This window comes from Tiliqua scincoides, chromosome 3 (genome assembly GCF_035046505.1).
Source record: "Tiliqua scincoides isolate rTilSci1 chromosome 3, rTilSci1.hap2, whole genome shotgun sequence".
Classification (NCBI taxonomy): domain Eukaryota; kingdom Metazoa; phylum Chordata; class Lepidosauria; order Squamata; family Scincidae; genus Tiliqua; species Tiliqua scincoides.
The window spans coordinates 209,800,395-209,820,535 of record NC_089823.1 but is presented as its reverse complement, the minus strand read 5'-3'; the positions used below and the strand labels follow the sequence as shown (position 1 = coordinate 209,820,535).

The following is a 20,141-nucleotide window of genomic DNA, read 5'->3' as shown; positions in this document are numbered from 1 at the left end:
TGCTATCAGGAATGTGAAGTGTTTCTAAATTTTGGAATTGGTTGTCAGGAACTCTTTTTTTTTTTTTAATGGACACAATAAGCAATTTATACAAGCTAAGCCCAGTTCTGAATCAGTCTGAAGGGATTCTACTTTTTCAACTTTGCTATTACTGAATTGGATGTTCTTTTGAAAAGTACATGCATACTCCATAGTACTCATTAAAATAGTCTAAAAGGTGGTATCTAGATAATTGTCATACAATATAGATGATAGGCTATATGTAAATATTTTATTCAAAATTGCCAGTCTTATGATGGATTGCTAGAGTGTTAGGGGGCAGCAGCACTTGTACCCCTGCAGAGTCTGGTGTTTTCCTAATGGTAATACATAAGATACATAGATGAAACAAATTGTGTTGCTAAATTATGTATGTAATTGTCCAGTCAAGCTGGGGCTTAAATACTATCTGACTCCTTTAAACACAGTCGAAAGGGACCAACAATGAGATCTGCATATCTGTACATTGTTTAGCTTGGAAACATGCACATCATTCCAGAAGTTATGAGCCACTCTTGTAAAAGTGTGGTGAATGCCCTTCCCCCCCTTATTTGTGCCCATTTTCCTGTCACTTTGGGCACTTCTGTCATGGCTCAGCATTCTAAATCCTCCTGGGACATGCTCCTATATTAACCTTGTTGTGTTTTTTTTTTTGAAATTGTCATTTTCAAACACCCATGTTGCTAGATGTGTATTGGTTCTTCAGTGTGTCTTGGCTTCCCCTAGAGACATTAGTTTATAACCAAGCCTCTGATTCAGCAGTCTGTGTAGATAAAGAGGTGGAAGGAAGAGACCAGGTGGCTTCCTCTTCCAGTTGGGTAATCCCATGATGTCATCAAACTAGTCTTTTTAAGATCAGGCACAAGGATGCTTGAGTCTGTCATTGGAACCAGTTGCTAACTCATGAAAGGCATATCCACTTACTCTCTGGTAAGTGCAGTAGGCCAGGATTCTTGGGATATATGTAGCTGGCAATAAGGATTGTATTTCTAGCTAGAAGTATTTAGGGAATTTATTTTGTTTGTTCCAAGCTAGTCTGCAGAGGACTTGGTGGTCTTGTATTCTTGTTCAAGTAGCTATCTGGTTTTCTCTGCTGGACATTACTAGTTGCTGTGTCCAGTTTGGTCAAGCTATGTTTTTGTGTTCATTCAGCCAAGTTCATGCATTTTCCACCAGCTGCCTTTTGTACTCCCCTCTACCCCTTCACACTTGATTTTAATCTGCAGAGTTTAATACAGATTTGACTCATTAACTGCCTTCTCTGTGTTCACGGGTGGGTTGTTCAGTGGGTTGTCTTACCTGTTTGCTTGCAGACACTATTGCAATTTGATTTGAAACAAAACTACAGGGTTCTGTGAGCTGCTGAGAGGTGTGACTAAGCCAGACAGCCCCCTCCCCCCCCATCTGGTTTTCTTCACCTGGAAACCTGATAGTTGATAATTCTACTAGTTCATCATGAATTTAACTGCTGTCCCAGTAAATCTGAGAAGCAGGAAGTGGTGCGCTGAGCACTAACCACTAGATACTGTGGTTTGAAACTGACTACTTCTGGTCAGTTCCCTGCAAATTGTATGACAAAAAGTCAAAGCATTACTCTTTTGCTGCATGAATGAATTTCGTTTAATATTTTAACTAATCTCCGAATTGCTAATATATTGTATATGAAGTAAGGACGACCAGTTGTGTTCCATTTTCCTTTGCTCTCCTGACTGTTTTTCTTGACAATTCTGTATATCTTTTGAAATATTCAGTAATATTTTCCTTTCTGACATTATTCAACTCTTCCAGTGAGTAATTGCCATTGTTCTCTGAAGTGTAAGACTTCTGTAGCTGCAGCTAGCAGAGACTGTATTCTATTTTTTTTAATGTCAGTGGGCATTTCAAATTTGAATAAATTTACAAATTGACATAAACGAATACATTAGAGACAGAACTTAGAAGGATGAATGAATTTTACTGAGCTTATTTATAATACACATGAGAACTATAACTCAGCCCACCGCTGTGTTTGAAGGTAAATTGGGGGACCACAAGGGCTACAAATGGCCCCCAGGACAGGGTTTGCCCACTTCTGCATTAAATTAGGCAATTGAGAATATGAAAGGTTTTCCTGTTGCTGGTCATATTTTTCTTGCAATAATGTTTGATGCCTTCAGATAGCCATTTCTTGCAGCATATAGGCAACATTTTGAGAAAATTATGAAACCCTCAATCTGGGTATTTGATTAATTCAAGTAAAAGTTCAGGAAGTCTTACTTTTTTTCCATTTTGGTTTGATAAAGATGTCTAGGCAGGTTTTAAAATATTATGACTAAGAACAAATGCTATATGAAATGATGCTTTAATGTACTTTTCTTTGAATGATGTTATAGTTGCCAGTTTCATGCTTCTCCTTGAAGGTATTTCTTCCTCTTTGCATCCTTTGGCTTCTTTTCCAAATGTGTATAGTAGCTTTTTCTGAAGGTCCTGAATTATAAATGCATGCTGAATCTTTGAAAGCACATCTATGGATTCTAAACTGCAAAGAGTGTGTGTGTGTGTGTGTGTGTGTGTGTGTGTGTATGTTAAAACACTTCCTTGTTTATCATGGACTGTTCAGCAGAAGCTCATATGACTTCAGACCCAACTTTATTTACTGTGAAATTCTTCCTACCTGTTGGAGAAGTTGCTTTTGTTTCCTTCTGGTACACTCTGTGGCAATGGTTGCTTACTTTTGCCAATGAAATTTTACATCAATGTGTTAGCACCTGATCATTTTTAACATGTTTGCATATTGATTATAGTTCTCATTGCATCCCTAAATAATTTATTAAAGAGCAAAATTATTTACTGGTGCAATGAGAACTATCATCAACATGCACATTCTGCCCAACTTTAGTTTCTTGTATTCTTTTGGGCATAGTGTGCATTTTTTTTCCAAATACACTTGTTCTCTATGATGATCTGGTATAAGAACTACTGGAGTGAAGTGGTCGCAGTTCAATAGGTTCAATAACTGCAAATGGTTGTGTCAGTATATAAAGGTTTTTAGATCTGATTTTCAAATGTGTTTGCCATTTGTTAGGAAGTGCTCTTCCTGGTCATTTGCATTTGTGGATGAGATCAAAACAAGGAAATCCTTACTTTATGTCTTCTTGGCCATGTGCTTACATGACATCCAGGGTTGGCCTAGCCATTTGGCCTGGTGAGGTAGCTCTTTTGAGTGGTGGGCTAGAGAAAGCTGTGAATTGGTGAACGGTAATGTGTCTCAACACCATTGTCCCAAACCTGCTACCCACTTAGCTGTTTTACTCTGGGTTCCAATCATCTTTTTGTTAAATAGAAGCAAGCAATAGGAGAATTAAAGCAGCAGCAGTGACTCATTCAATTGTGACTGCCAGGACTGGAGCAAAGCAGGAGTGCTGCGTTCTTACTCCAATCACACCCCTTCCAGGGGAGCAATTGAAACAGAATCACTCCTGCACCAGCACCTCTTCCCAATGTGCCCTGTACAGCCTGTCTTGAAGAAGCAACTGGGCAGGGAAGAAGGTGGCAGCAGCAAAGTCATGGTGAGGGAAATGAGGTGCTTTGGGATTATTTCATCACACTCATTGCCCGCCTGGCTTCTTCTCTAAAGCAGGCTGGATAAGCAAGGAGGTATCAGTGGGTTGAACTGCGTGCACAAGAAAAATGAAGGGTGGACATTTCACGTGTTGTCTTGGATGCTCTATCATCTTGGACCAGGCCTTATTTGATGGTTCCACGAATGGCTGCATCTTAATAGTCAAACTGAAAATGTTGCAAGCCAACATTTTGTGTGCTCTTAGATGGGAGGGTAGGAGATAGATTGCACTGGAAAGTGTGGGAAGCTAAGGACTAAGTAGAGGTGACATACTTTGTAGACTTTGCTTTTGCATGCTGAATACCAAAAATGCATGTTCCACTTTTTAAAGTTGGTATAAAAACAGTTTGTGGCTATCACTGGAAAGAGAGGACAGTTACTGACACAACTAGCACTGCTTACAAATCACTGAGAACATCCCTTCCTGATTAAACTTTGTAAAATGCTAAATATTTGAGCTCATGTTTTTTAACACGCAATTAAAAAAAATTAACTAAACTGTTGAATCTTCAGATGACCAGTTGAACCAGGTAAGCAAGGTTTTAAAAGGATAATTGTTTCAATTGATGACTAGTCTTAATTTTTACTAATTTATGAAGGCCAGATGGAAGGGATTATGCACACTGAACAATATGAGAACTCAGGAAAAATATTGTTTGGGGACAAGGCTGTAGATGACCTTTAAAATCCATCGGGTCTTTTACAAGAAAAAGTTCTGGCTTAAGCAAGATTTTTTCCTAAACTTTAAATCTGTTTAATGAGGGAGAAAAGTTTATGGACTCCTATTGACTACCTGGAAAAAATGTGTTTAATTGGGAAATATAATAATTTGAACCCTGCTGAGATGGCAGTTGTACAAATGCAATCAGAGTGCTTGGCGTACCTAGCTGCATTTTAAATGCATCTTTGACTTGTGAAGGAATCCTGTGAATGTTATTGTATTTGAACACTTATTAACTTATAATTTAAAAGAGGCACTTATAGGAAATAGTCTCACTTTTGTTTTTTCTTTCCCTCCAGATTTGAATACCTTTTTAATTTTGATAATACTTTTGAAATCCATGATGATGCTGAAGTATTGAAGCGAATGGGAATGTCACTTGGCCTAGAGGCAGGCAAATGCTCATCAGAAGACCTAAGAACTGCTAAATCACTGGTGCCTAAAGCTTTAGAAAGCTATGTCATAGGTAAGATTGTGGCTTTTGCATATTGCTGATTAAATCCCAGCCTCGCCTTAGTGAAGTATTTCTAATGATGTCAGACTAAGTGAGGTTAATGTGGAATGATTTATGAAAGTCATCAAGGTTGCACAACTAAATGATAACTTCCCTGGTGGAGACGGGGGCGTTCCTGACAGATGGGAATGTCCCTGGTCGCTTCATATAGGCAGGTCAAACCCAAAGGAGGGTGGAACTCCCTGTGCGCAGGGAGCAGGACCCAATCTTTCCTGCCTCGCGCAGAAGCTGGTCGCCCTCCTGGAGCTCTCCTGCACAGCACTTCTTTCCTCTTCTCCTTCCCCCCTCCTGGGGCTCAAAGGCAGGGGCGGTGGGAAGCCCTCCGGAGCAGGCAAGCACGTTCCTCCCCGCAGCACTCACAGCCTGCCTCCTTGCCTTGCCGCTCCGAGTTCCCTGCAGCGTCGCAGCCACGTGCCCGCTCCCAGGGAAGCAGCAGCAGCAGGATTTTGGCACGCCTGGTCTGCGCCTCTCGGAGGTGGTGGCAGGGAGGGGGGAGCAACTGCCTTCTCCCCCCAGGTCTGCCTGGCGCTAACGCAGTACCTGGGTTCAGAATAGGCAGACCACTCCACAAGTTCTGGGCGCCCAGGTCTGCCCTGCGCATCCCAGCTGCAGGCGCCTCCACGGAGGCATGGGCGCCATTTCAGGGCTCCTTTCTGGTGTCTGCTCTCATGCTTCCCGCCTAAACCGTGAGTTGCAAGGAGCTGGGAAGCCTTTTTACAGTGATTTAGGGCACATTCTGAAGCGGGTCTACTCAGAAGTAAGCCCTATCTGGTTCAATGGGGCTTACTCTCAGGAAAGTGTGGTTAGGATTGCAGCCTCAGTGTCTTGGCTCTGGCTGGTGAAAATTTTCTATTTAGGATTTGCCTGGTTGGCTCGGCTAAGGCTGTTAAATTGTTAGTTGCTCTTTTGCTGGTAATTTCCTTTGCCCCCTCTCAAAAAAAATAAAAATAATATCTATTTGCATTCATAGAAATTATTTGTTAGTTTCTTCTGAACTCACAATGTCCTCTGACGCAAATTCTTAATCCAGCCTTCCTGACCTGGGTACGCATATCCAGATTAGCCAAATCACTGGGCAGAGCTGCACCTACTCACAAGACACCAAGACTCCTGCTGCCCCCTCACCTCTAGGGAACGCAGACAGAGAGCATATTGTACTATGGCTAGAGGGGCTTATAGACTCCAGATTGGCTGTACATGGCTCTGCCTTTCAGCCACAGTATCCCTCCAGCACCAAGGGTAAATAAGGGCAAAGCTAAATGCCCCAGGCCCCCTATCTCCCCCCTGGCTCCGCAGGGGTCTGATTTTTCAGCTGCCTCAGACTCCCATGCCTCCTGGCGCAAGAAAAATCTCAAATCCCCTAAATCATGGGGAGCCACACATGCTGGCAAAAGCCCAAGCTCCTAACAGCTATGGGTTATGGGGGCTCTGAACTTAGTTCCTCACTCTTCCAAAGAAGAAAGGGAGTTTCTCAAGGGAAGACCAGGGGAGTGCTGACTCGAACGTGAATCGCCTTTTCCCAGCAGTATTCCTCCCCAAGGTGTTGGAGAAAGTAATTAAAGCATTAAGCCTCAAAGCATCAGCAGATGGTGAGCCTAGCTCTGTCCTCTGCATCTGGAAGACCTTTCTTTTCCCCAAGGGCCTCTCTGCCAGGCAGAGATACCCTTTCCTGAGGCTTCTCTTAAGATCATGGAATCTGAGTGGGCAATACCTTTACATGGCAGGAGGGATGCTAGATTAGTCAACAAGTTCTACTCCCTCCCCAAGGAAGTTCTTGAGAAACTTAAGACACCTTCCATTAATGCCCCAGTAGCAGCCTTGGCCACCAATACTATCATTGTATCCAAAGCGGATGGCAGACCTCAGGATCCCTCCGATAAGAGAATCAAGTCTGCTCTCAAGAGTGCTTTCAAGGCTTCCTCTTGCCCTGCGTGCTGTGGCTGCAACTTCTGTCTTTGCTAGACTTACCTTTCTTTGGGTTGATGAGCAGTCTAACTCTAGCCCTTCTTTCCCCAAGGTCATCAGGGTCCCCTCAAAAAGATCTCCCTGACAGTAGCATTTGCGACCAATTCTTTGGATGTACTCCTCATCCAGGGCCATGGCATCCAATGTAGTTGCTAGACGTAACCTGGGGCTTTGCCCTTGGGAGGCTGATTCTCATTCGCAAAGCAGACTGGTAGGCACCCCCTTGTAGGGGGCAAACCTTTTGGACAGTCTCTTGAGCCTGACCTGGTAGAAAACAAGGACAACTGAAGGTTTTGCCTTCTGCACCCAAAAGTCAGGCCAAGTTTAAACTAAACCTGCCTTTTCGCTCCTTTCATTCTTCCGGTATATCTAGAGAACAAACAGATTTAAGCCTAGGTGGAACATAGGCAGATTTCCCCAGAAATGGAGAAAACTCCACTCTTCTCAGTGGGCCAGTTCAAACTCCAGATCTTCCAAGGATAAGTCGGCATGACGCCAAGTCTCCCTCCCTCCCTCAGTTCCAGTGGAAGCCAGGCTTCTTCAATTTGCCCTCCTATGGCATCAAATCACCTCAGATGCCTGGGTCCTGGAAACTGTCAGCAGAGGTTACTCCCTGGAGTTCCTCAGGAAGCCTCAAGACAGGTTCTGGCAGGTGCTTTTCTCCAGGGTACCAGCAAAACTCTCTACTATGTTAGATGCCTTAAATCATCTTCTCTCAATAGGGGCGGTAGAAGAGGTTCCTCTGCCAGAAAGGAACTCTGGGGTCTACTTAATCTCTGAAACGGAGAGATGCGGGGAATCCTAGATTTAAAGTGGATAAATTTGTTCATGATCAAAGTGTCATCCAGGGAGTTAGCTCAGGTGCACACCACCCTTACAGTACAGTGTCTCAAACAGTATAGGTTTGTCATCAACAAAACCAAAAGCGTGCTGACACCCTCACAAGTATTGGATCGCCTGGGGGGTTTAGTTCGATACCCAGAGTTTTTCGAGCTTTCCTCTTCAGTAACAGACAACAGAAGATCACACAATTGTTACGCACACTTGCCAGGTTTCGGGAGATGCTGATTTTGTGTCTTCAGCTAGTGAACTGGGCACATCTTTTCATACTCGGAAACTTCAGCAGTTTCTGTCCCCTTATACAAATCTAACACAGAGGAGGTCTCAGCTCAGGATTCACGTTCCTCTGTCATTGAAGAAGGACCTGTGGTGGTGGCTGACTGAGAACTGGTTAGCTCTAGGGGTCAGTCTTCATGCTCATCCCAAAATAGTCCTAGCCATAGATGCCAGCTTAATAGGATGGGGGGCTCACCTGAACTGGAGATCAATTCAGGGATGATGGTCCCCCCTGGAATCATCTCTCAACATCAACTGCTGGAATTAAGAGTGATTGACTGAGAACTGGTTAGCTCAGTGGGCAGAAAGAAATCTAATGTCTCTAGGCACACAACATCTGGGGGGAACCGAATGTAGAGGTGGATTGGCTAAGTCATAGCAGGCTTGCGGAGGCAGAATGATGTCTGCATCCTCAGACCTTCTCAAAAATCACAGTCCACTTCGGTCTACCAGTACTGGATCCATTTGCTATAGGCGAAAACACCCAAGTGGCGAGATTCTTTCCAGGTTGGAGGACCTGAAGGCAGAGGCAGTTGATGCATTATCAAACCCTTGACCCAAGGGTCTTCTTTATGCCTTCCCTCCTGTTCCCCTTCTGACACAAATACTCAGTCTAATAGAGGCGCCAGTATACAAGGCGCCAGTGGTCCTAGTCGTCCCAAGAAGGCCCAGATAGCCAGAGCTACTGCAGTTGTCAGTTCTGCCCCCTTGGGAAATTCCTCATCGTGCAGATCTTCTGTCCCAGGGTCTGCTAAATCACCCACGGTCATACAAACTCCATCTGTCTGTGTGGAAAAGTTAGAGCTTCAACACTTAGGTCTCTCTGAGAGGGTAATCTCCACCAGGTTATCTTCTAGACGTTCTTCCACAAGAAGGGTTTATAGAACCAGGTGGAAGAGTTTCGTTCATGGTGTAGAGAAAAGGATGTAAAGTAGTAAACTATGTAAAGTTAACATAGTTTACATGTAAACTATGTAAAGTAGTTACCTTTACTAGCAGCTGCTACCAATCTGCTACTTAAGACTAAGGATGTGTCTATATTTTTAAGATCTGTAATGAGGTGAACAAAATATTTTTCAGTAGGATAATCCAGAAAAAAGAATTATTAAAAATATCTTAATATGCCTGTGTTGCGGTTGGGCAGCCCAATCCTGAGCTTACCCATTGCACCGAACTGTTGCGGCATCTTGCATCCATCAGGGCAGCCACCAGTGGCTCATCAAGGGACGGCGACTTTCATCCCTTTCCCCCAGGTAAGGCAAGCAGTTCCACAATGGGGCTACTTCATTCTGTGGCAGCCCTTGGGCTGCTAGCCAGTGGCCCGACACAGAGACTCTGGATGTGGAAGAGCGGAGCTCCTCCAATCCCACCTCCCTCATCATGCCTCCCCCTGCCCCGGAATGCCTCCTCCCCGCCTCTCCCCACACCTCCATCTACCTCTCCATTGCCTGGCAGTCCACGTGACTGCCAAGTTGTGGAGCACTGGTGATCTACTGGTGCTAGTCCAGCACCAGTCAGCGCTGAGGGCTGCGAACATGCTTTATGGCAAATTTGCAGCACAACCAGCAGAGAACTAGTGCTGCGAGCTCAGGATTGGACTCTTAAATTACATGATAATAGCATTGAAAGCGGAGGGACCAGCAGAACCAGGAAAGGAACAATTAATTAATTACAGTTAAAAGACAATAAAAACAGACAATATAAAACAAAGCAACCAGCAGTAAGCAACATTTGGATCAATTCAGTAGCGGAGGCACACTGGCTGCCATGCCCATTCTGGTGGAACCAAACTTAATTTAACTGAAATAAGTGGAACCTGTTCTGCCTATGCTGGCTAGAGTGAAGTGCAACACCATGTCACTAAAGAATCACCTTTGCTGCTAAGCAAGCCATGACATGGAAAGAGCAGATTCAATTATAAATAGGGTACTGCACAAACCTACTTGGGCACCAGGTCCTAAGAACATAAGAACATAAGAACAGCCCCACTGGATCAGGCCATAGGCCCATCTAGTCCAGCTTCCTGTATCTCACAGCGGCCCACCAAATGCCCCAGGGAGCACACCAGATAACAAGAGACCTCGTCCTGGTGCTCTCCCCTACATCTGGCATTCTGACTTAACCCATTCCTAAAATCAGGAGGTTGCGCATACACATCATGGCTTGTACCCCATAATGGATTTTTCCTCCAGAAACTTGTCCAATCCCCTTTTAAAGGCGTCTAGGCTAGACGCCAGCACCACATCCTGTGGCAAGGAGTTCCACAGACTGACCACGCGCTGAGTAAAGAAATATTTTCTTTTGTCTGTCCTAACCCGCCCAACACTCAATTTTAGTGGATGTCCCCTGGTTCTGGTATTATGTGAGAGTGTAAAGAGCATCTCCCTATCCACTCTGTCCATCCCCTGCATAATTTTGTATGTCTCAATCATGTCCCCCCTCAAGCGTCTCTTTTCTAGGCTGAAGAGGCCCAAACGCCGTAGCCTTTCCTCATAAGGAAGGTGCCCCAGCCCCGTAATCAGCTTAGTCGCTCTCTTTTGCACCTTTTCCATTTCCACTATGTCTTTTTTGAGATGCGGCGACCAGAACTGGACACAATACTCCAGGTGTGGCCTTACCATAGATTTGTACAACGGCATTATAATACTAGCCGTTTTGTTCTCAATACCCTTCCTAATGATCCCAAGCATAGAATTGGCCTTCTTCACTGCCGCCGCACATTGGGTCGACACTTTCATCGACCTGTCCACCACCACCCCAAGATCTCTCTCCTGATCTGTCACAGACAGCTCAGAACCCATCAGCCTATATCTAAAGTTTTGATTTTTTGCCCCAATGTGCATGACTTTACACTTACTGACATTGAAGCGCATCTGCCATTTTGCTGCCCATTCTGCCAGTCTGGAGAGATCCTTCTGGAGCTCCTCACAATCACTTCTGGTCTTTACCACTCGGAAAAGTTTGGTGTCGTCTGCAAACTTAGCCACTTCACTGCTCAACCCTGTCTCCAGGTCATTTATGAAGAGGTTGAAAAGCACCGGTCCCAGGACAGATCCTTGGGGCACACCGCTTTTCACCTCTCTCCATTGTGAAAATTGCCCATTGACACCCACTCTCTGCTTCCTGGCCTCCAACCAGTTCTCAATCCACGAGAGGACCTGTCCTCTAATTCCCTGACTGTGGAGTTTTTTCAGTAGCCTTTGGTGAGGGACCGTGTCAAATGCCTTCTGAAAGTCCAGATATATAATGTCCACGGGTTCTCCCGCATCCACATGCCTGTTGACCTTTTCAAAGAATTCTATAAGGTTCGTGAGGCAAGACTTACCCTTACAGAAGCCATGCTGACTCTCCCTCAGCAAGGCCTGTTCGTCTATGTGTTTTGAGATCCTATCTTTGATGAGGCATTCCACCATCTTACCCGGTATGGATGTTAGGCTGACCGGCCTATAGTTTCCCGGGTCCCCCCTCTTTCCCTTTTTAAAAATAGGCGTGACATTTGCTATCCTCCAATCTTCTGGTACCGTGGCTGTTTTGAGGGACAAGTTGCATACCTTAGTCAAGAGATCTGCAACTTCATTCTTCAATTCCTTAATAACCCTTGGGTGTATGCCATCAGGGCCCAGTGACTTATTGATCTTTAATTTATCAATGAGGTCTGAAACATCTTCTCTTTTAACCTCTATCTGACTTAACTCCTCGGTCAGGAGGGGCCGTTCGGGCAGCGGTATCTGCCCGAGGTCTTCTGCCGTGAAGACAGATGCAAAGAACTCATTTAATTTCTCTGCCATCTCTAAGTCTCCTTTTATCTCCCCTTTCCCTCCCTCACCATCCAGAGGGCCAACCGCTTCTCTGGCGGGTTTCCTGCTTCTAACATATTTGAAGAAGCTTTTATTATTCCCCTTAATGTTGCTGGCCATGCGTTCCTCATAGTCTCGCTTGGCCTCCCCTATCACCTTCTTACATTTCTTTTGCCACAGTTTATGTTCCTTTTTATTCTCTTCATTAGGGCAAGACTTCCATTTACGGAAGGAAGCTTCCTTGCCCTTCACAGCCTCTCTAACTTGGCTGGTTAGCCATGCGGGCACTCTCCTGGATTTAGTGGAACCCTTCTTTCTTTGCGGTATACACCTCTGCTGGGCCTCTATTACTGTTGTTTTAAGCAGCCTCCATGCACTCTGGAGAGACTGGACTCTTTTTACCCTCCCTTTCAACCTCCTCCTAACCAGCCTCCTCATTTGAGGGAAGTCCGCCCGTCGGAAGTCAAGGGTTTTTGTTAGAGATTTGCCTGGTATTCTTCCCCCAACGTGCACGTCAAAACGGATCGCAGCATGATCACTGTTCCCCAATGGCTCAGTAACGTTTACATCTCTAACCAGGTCCTGCGTACCGCACAAAATTAAATCCAGAGTCACCTGTCCTCTGGTGGGCTCCTTGACTAGCTGATCTAAGCCACAGTCATTTAGCACGTCAAGAAATCCGGTTTCCTTATCGTGACCAGAACACAAATTGACCCAGTCAATATGAGGATAATTGAAGTCCCCCATGATTACAACCCTGTCCCTCCTTGTCACCTCCCTGATCTGTTTCCTCATTTCAAGGTCCCCATCAGATTTCTGGTCTGGAGGACGATAGCACGCCCCCAGTATTACATTGCTGCACAAGCCTGGTAATTTAACCCACAGAGATTCTACGGTGGAGTCAGACCCACCTTCAATCTCTACTGTGCTGGATTCTATCCCTTCCTTAACATAAAGGGCCACCCCACCTCCAACACGCCCCTGCCTGTCCCTCCTGTAGAGTTTATAGCCCGGGATTGCGGTATCCCACTGATTCTCCGCATTCCACCAGGTTTCCGTTATGCCCACTATGTCAATATTTTCCCTTGTCACCAGTCATTCCAGTTCTCCCACCTTTGCTCGTAGACTTCGGGCATTCGCATAAAAGCATTTATACACGGAATGCCCCAGGATGGGCTGCTTATTCGCTCCTTTGTCCCCGCATCCTCTCATTGTGCCAAACCGTCTATCACATCCCATCACCCTACCTTTCCCAATTTCTTCTCCTACCCTGCCTTTGTCTTGTTGTTCTCTAACCTCCCCATCCTCATCCCATAGGGATGAGGAGTCCCGAACCGGATGCCCCTCGGCTCCTGTCGGCCTTCCCCCAGGGATCAGTTTAAAAGCTGCTCTGCCACCTTTTTAATGTTATGCGCCAGCAGTCTGGTTCCATTCTGGTTCAAATGGAGCCCGTCCCTCTTGTACAGGCCCCGCTTGTCCCAAAACGTTCCCCAGTGCCTAACGAATCTAAACCCCTCCTCCCTACACCACCGTCTCATCCACGCATTGAGACCCCTGATCTCCGCCTGCCTAGCTGGCCCTAGCTGGTCCTTGTATAGTTCTTCTGTATTTGAGTCAACAGTTGCTCCTTGTAAAAGGAGTAGGCGCTTGGCAAGATAGCCAGTTTTGACGTTGTTTTGCAAGTAGTCCACTCATTTATATACATGTTGCATGACCCCATCTGTGTGTCATGTTTTTCTCATGTGTTCTGTGTTTCAAGAAAGCTTCTAAAGAGTTGTGCTCCTTTTTTTTTTGTCCAGCCATTCTCCATGTTTTCAAAGCAAGATTACATGAGTAGGATCAGTTACATTAGTTCATATGATTTATACTAGATGATTCAAACTTATTGTAGGGTTTTCTGTAGTATAAATCTCAAACTAGAAACAACTGAATGAAATTGCTTACAGAATGTGAAAGAGTAACTCAAAAAGTTTTTTTAATTTCCTGTAGAATACTAAACAACTTCAACATGCACACTTGTGGGACATCTTGTCCAAGCGATACTCAGTTTCCCTCCACATGTTCTCCACATTTGCAGCGTAACTGTTTGTATCGTGGCAACAATTCTGGTCCGAAGGTCACAGGGATCTGGTACACAATTTCCGTAGTAGGAAGAAGTCAAGCAGCGATACTGAATTTGGCAACAGTGCTGCATTGCGATAATGAACTTTGATTTGAAAAACCACAGAATGCACATCACCTTCTTGTGCACAGATGCCATTTTGATTTATGATGTACATCTCCCAGATCTCACTCTTGTAAGTACAGCATCTGCCCCATTGCCCATTTACCCAATAAAACTTCTTGAGTTTCAGTTAATTTTTCACTTACTGTAAGCAGTTTTGTTCTGTTTGTAGTTTGAGATTTATAAACCACAGAAACTCCTACAAAAATTTTGAGTCACCCTGTATATTTGTGTATAATTTCCAAACATGACAGTCTGTGAGTATAAGTTTTGATTTTCAGTACACTTTCTTCAGTCTAGTTCAGTTTCTCAAACTGGGCCGGAACCCACTAGGTGGATTGTGAGCCAATTTCAGGTGGGTCGCCATTCATTTCAATATTTTATTTTTATTATATTAGACTTGATGCTACCGTGGTATGTGACTGCATTTGGGGAAATGTTGCACATCTGTATTTTTAACAGGCTACTATGTATATGCTTTTAACAATGATAGTAAATGGGATTTACTCCTGGGTGAGTGTGGGTAGGATTGAAGCCTATGATTGTTAAAAATTTTCCTGCTTGATGATGTCACTTCCAGTCATGACATCATTTCTGGCAGGTCCTGACAGTTTCTCATTCTAAAAAGTGGGTCCAGTGCTAAAAGTTTGAGAGCCACTGGTTGGCTTTCAGTCCCAGTATATATGATGTATTGATGGTTGTTGAGGCAGAATAGATCTTGTCTTGCAATGCTTCTAGTTGAAAAACCCTGTTAGGGCAGTACAGGTGCAACCTTGTTATAAACAGATTTTTTAATACACAGACTTGACTCAGCCCTAATGGCCACAGCAAATGAGAAGGAATGTACTGATCCCTCGAAAAGGGGAAAAATGCATCCCTTTAAAATCACAGTTTTAAAAACTGCTTTTCTTACTATTGTACAGAGAGTCATGCAAGGGATTGCAGGTATAACATAACTATTCACAGATTCCACAGATTTTTCTATCTCAGATTTTTCTAACTTGATGAGAATGGTTGGCAACCTTCAGTCTCAAAAGACTATGGTATAAGCCTACAGCACCCAGTATTCCCAAGCGGTCTCCCATCCAAGTACTAACCAGGCCTGACCCTGCTTAGCTTCTGAGATCAGACGAGATCAGGCATGTGCAGGGTAACAGTTGATGAGAAGGGCCCTTTAAATTAAAGGAAGTCGTTTAACAATAGCCTCCTTAATAGGAGAGAGGGCAGCTGCTGATTCTTTCTCCAAGGCAAAGCAACTCCTCCCTTGATCTCTTGAAAGAAAGATCACTTGGGCTGGCCTGGAGAGAGACTGATTGATGGATTGTGTGCCTAATGACTCTGTCTTAACATCACAAAGGTCAGCAAGGCTGTCTTTAAATCAACAAAGGGACTTTGTTTTTTAAATTGATTTACTTTAGTGCACTTTTTTTGCCATCCATTTTGCCATAATGAGACTCAACCTGTATTGACTCATAATGGTGATAGGTTCATCCAACACAGCAATGTTCACAAAACTCCAATTTCATCACATTGCCAAAGATACATCTACATGGCAGTACAAAGCTCAGAAATAGCTGTAGACTGGAATCATAACTCCTGTATTGAAATTATCAGACTGCTATGTGCTTATGAGTGCCTTTTAGAGGCATCTTGAGTGAGTTCTGTCCTGTCTGCTTTAATAGCTATTTTGTATTCCTATCTAACATGTTCAAGAATGTGTGACTTGGTGTGCATGGATATAGCTATTTTTCATTTTGCGAACCAAAGTATTAGATAGTTGATCTGGGTAAATAGGATATGAGAATATATAGATGATCTGGGTAAATAGATTACCATTACTGATAAACCTGAAAAATTAAAAAAAAAACGGCAAATATTTCCATCAGTATAGCCAGCTACAGAGAAGAGTTCAGTAAGGCAATAAACAATAGGTATGACCTCATTCAGAGTCTTCCATAGATGTAAGCAGTTTCTGGCCTTGGCTAAAACTAAAAATCCTAAGTCCTAAAAGCTAGGAGGAAGCATTCACAAAAAAAGAACCCATTATAATTAAAATTACAATACTTTGCTACAAGCAGATATGCAATACAGTTATACAGTTATAGAATATGAATGGGGTAGATGGAAGAGAAAGGGCATCAGTATGTATGTGGTGTCTAACCAAATCATTGCATCATAAGGGGAAGGTAACCTGTTTTCCTGAGGGCACTCAGAAGAGGGAACAGCAGAGCTCTGTTCTGAAGGGAGAACATTTGATTGGGATAACCCAGAACCCACCCAAAAAGCATGCTTCGTGGTAGGTTCAGGAAAGATACCCATCCATTGGCTCTTGCTTTGGTTCTTCCTCACTGCCGTATGAAGCAAGACAAATTTAATTTAATTAGACCTTAGCACTGCAATTAGTGCAAAACTAAGTGCCTTCAAGCATCACTTAGCCCTTGAAGTAACAACTGCCAACTTTCTCAAGCACTTGCATTCATGCATGTTTCCTTGGAACTGGGGAAGTGGCTTCTTTGGGCAGATGACAAAATAACCAGATACTTGTGCACTTTTTAGAGGAACAGCTTTTAAGTTACCCTTTCAAATTCCAAAACAGAAATTAAACCCTGAGGGTCTAATTCCCTTCCTCCATCAGTTCTTGTTCTTATTTATTTAATTATTTTTGTGGTGTACATCTCTTTATAAATTTTTTGTTGAAAAGTGATATATGAATAAGATGGGGGTGGTGGTAGTAGTAGAAGTAATAATGCCAAAAATCTTCATTCACTCAAAGAGAAAGCAGTGGAGGCTCTTTTCTAGATTGTGCTCTCTACTGAAGTGTGCACTTTCAGGCTTTTGCCTCCCCTCAGTCATTTAAGGATTTGCGGGCTGGAGACATTTAAGGGTTTATAAGGAGCTCCAGAAGGATCTCTCCAAACTGGCAGAACGGGCAGCAAAATGGCAGATGCGTTTCAATGTAAGGAAGCGTAAAGTCATGCACACTGGGGCAAAAAATCAAAACTTCATATATAGGATAATGGGTTCTGAGGGATCTTGGGGTGGTGGTGGACAGGTCGATAAAAGTGTCAACCCAATGTGCAGTGGCAGTAAAGAAGGCCAATTCTATGCTTGGGATCATTAGAAAAGTTATTGAGAACAAAACGGCTAATATTATAATGCCGTTGAACAAATTGATGGTAAGGCCACACCTGGAGTATTGTGTCCAGTTCTGGTCGCCACATCTCAAAAAGGACATAGTGGAAATGGAAAAGGTGCAAAAGAGAGCGACTAAAATGATTACTGGGCTGTGGCACTTTGTTTATGAAGAGAGGCTACAGCATTTAGGCCTCTTCAGCCTAGAAAAGAGGCACCTGAGGGGGGACATGATTGAGACATACAAAATTATGCAGGGGATGGACAGAGTGGATAAAGAGATGCTCTTTACACTCTCAAACAACACCAGAATCAGGGAACATCCACTAAAATTGAGTGTTGGGAGAGTTAGAATATTTCTTTACTCAACGTGTAGTTGGTCTGTGGAACTCCTTGCCACAGCATGTGGTGATGATATCTGGCCTAGATGCCATTAAAAGGGGATTGGACAAGTTTCTGGAGGAAAAATCCATTGTGGGTTACAAGCCATGATGTGTATGTGCAACTTCCTGATTTTAGAAATGTCAGAATGCCAGGTGCAAGGGAGGGCACCAGGATGCAGGTCTCTTGTCTTGTGTGCTCCCTGAGGCATTTGGTGGGCCACTGTGAGATACAGGAAGCTGAACTAGATGGGCCTATGGCCTGATCCAGCGGGGCTGCTCTTCTGTTTTTAGCATCTCAGCTGGCTAAGCTTAGTAGCTTCAAAATTGCATCCACCAAGTGCCTTAGCACTGTTGGGTCACCCAGCTGAAGAACCTAAAGACCAGGCACATGGCTCCAGAAATATAAGCTGGCTCATAAAAAATACTTGTACTTCCCCTTCCACTCTAGCAGCCTTTGAAACATGAGACCAGGATGCTTAAAAAAGGAAAAATCATGTTACCTGGAGCATTTCTAACTGACCATGGTTGGACCATGATCCCATAGTGGTTCGCAACACACAATGTGAAAACTATTGACTTAGGTGAACTAAGTTAGATCCACTATTCAGATACTATTAGCAGTTGCAGTCAGTCCTAATGGTAATAAGAGCCCAGTCCTATCCTGCCCCCCGCACTGCTGATGAGGCCATGCCAAAAAGGAGTGTTCTGTATCCAGTGGGGGGGGGGATGGATTAGGAGGGGAAAGTGGATTTAAATCCTCTATAACAGGGGTGTCAAATTCATTTCATACTGAGGGCCGAATGGCATTCATGATGCCTGCTGAGGGCCGGAAGTGATGTCTTTAGACAGAAAGTATTGTCATTAAACAGGTCATAACCAAAAATAAGCACTTTTTCTCATTTAGGAATTTGTTAGCTGCAAAATGACAGAAGAGAAAACACATAAATCTTTATCATATTTTAAGATATGGGAGAGCCCAATTTTTGGGCAGGCTGCCCTTTCAGCAGTAACACCTCAGCACTGCTCAGCAGCTGAGAGTTTGAGGGCCAGATAAAAAGCTTCTGGGGGCCGCATTCGGCCCCCAGGCCTTATGTTTGACACCCCTGCTCTATAAGCTTCCTGCTCCACAGTGGGTCTCCTTCTACCAGCACCAGTTATTTTTGTGGCACAAGTCCAAGGAGAGAAATGGGGTGGAGAGGCTGCTCACGGAAGAGCTAGGATCCAGTGTGTGCCATCCCCGCTGGATCTACCCCTCCTGCAGCCTCCCTGTTCCCCCTTCCAGGCCAGTTTAGTTCCTTCCCCACCCCTGTCTCATCTCCTCTGCTGACTTATTTGTCTTGGCTGGTGACCAGTGATCCCCTGACACATGCGGGAAGGTTACTTTGCCAGAAGTGATTTTGCAACTTCTATTTCAAAATGTCATTTTGAATAATAAGTGACATCTTGTTTTATCCATCTTTTTAGATTATCAAATAGGCAGTGCTGCATTTATTTGTATAATCCCACATGGAACAACTTTCCTGATTAATTATGGTAACTGCTGTAAAAACACGCCCTCTTGCCATACTTCTGCCCTCACAGGCAGTTTATGTGTAGATTTGTCTAGAAACACAGGAATATTTCCCAACAGGCACTTGACTGCCAGTGGCAAATCCTGTACTGACTTGCCTTTATTCAAGGCATTCAGTTCTACATTCTATGCTGTTTAGGCATTAAGAGTGTTTTCATGAGTCGCACTTTTTTGTTTTTTTGGCATTGTTAAGAGAAGGTTTTTTGAGAAGGTATGGGTGAGTTTTAATCTATCTTTCTGCAAACTTCTAGTTCAAAGACTTATCATCGACACATAATTGCACTGTGTGAAGTTGTGGTAGGATCCGTCTAATCTGCATGGTTACTGAAATTAAAGGCCTGTACAAACAAAACTGTTGACTTCAATGTTTTGTAAAATTTTCAGAAAAAGGATAGGAGTCAGATTTTTGCTGCTTTCTCAACAAGTTCTAGCTTTTCTTCTTGTCCTTGGCATAATTCATTCTTTTTTTTTTTCAAGGAATGCTTTGCAGATATACTGAATAATTTGAGATTCAGAATGTTGAATGAATGTGACATATGACGCAGGCATGTTTGTGTATACAAATTTCTACCATCTTTATTTTAGTATTTATAAAATGTTAACAAGCCAGCTGACCAATCCACGTAATATGGGGGCAGGGGAGGCCTGTTCAGGTTCTTGAACATATGCGATAAAACTAGCACATCTAATTGACTGTACTAGTGAGATCTCACAAAGATAATTTATCCCCTTTTGAGAACAGTCAAAGTGCATTTGACCTACGCAATGTTTCATTGTTCTGACACTTCAAAAGACTCCAGATTTCTCTTGATAAGTTAGATCATTCTGTGATGGGGTGGTTTTGACTGAAAGGTTCACCCAGCTTTTGATGTCTCTGAAAAGTTGGGCACACAAAACAAAAAAGTCAAAACGTTTGTTCTTGAAGATGCTCTAGTCTGGATAATTGAGTCCTTGGCCATTTAAAAGATTGAGCCCTGTTACCATTGTATAATGCAATTGCCTTGAATGTTTTAATTTTGTTTTCTTGTTGGATGCCAATAAAGGTGGAATGAATGGATGAATAATGCAATTGAGCAACA

The 20,141-nt window shown here is 43.6% G+C and overlaps 1 protein-coding gene and 1 pseudogene across 5 annotated transcripts in view; one reads left to right on the top strand and one right to left on the bottom strand.

Annotated features, from left to right (window-relative positions):
• TFDP2 (transcription factor Dp-2) overlaps positions 1 to 20,141 on the top strand; it is a 76,151-nt gene that overhangs the window by 47,043 nt on the left and 8,967 nt on the right. For all 5 annotated transcript variants that reach the window (XM_066621064.1, XM_066621061.1, XM_066621062.1 and 2 more), the window contains one exon: positions 4,661 to 4,827. In XM_066621064.1, coding sequence (XP_066477161.1) covers positions 4,661 to 4,827 — 167 coding nt within the window. The remainder of the gene's footprint in view (positions 1 to 4,660; positions 4,828 to 20,141) is intronic.
• On the bottom strand, positions 15,026 to 15,142 carry LOC136646257 (5S ribosomal RNA; annotated as a pseudogene).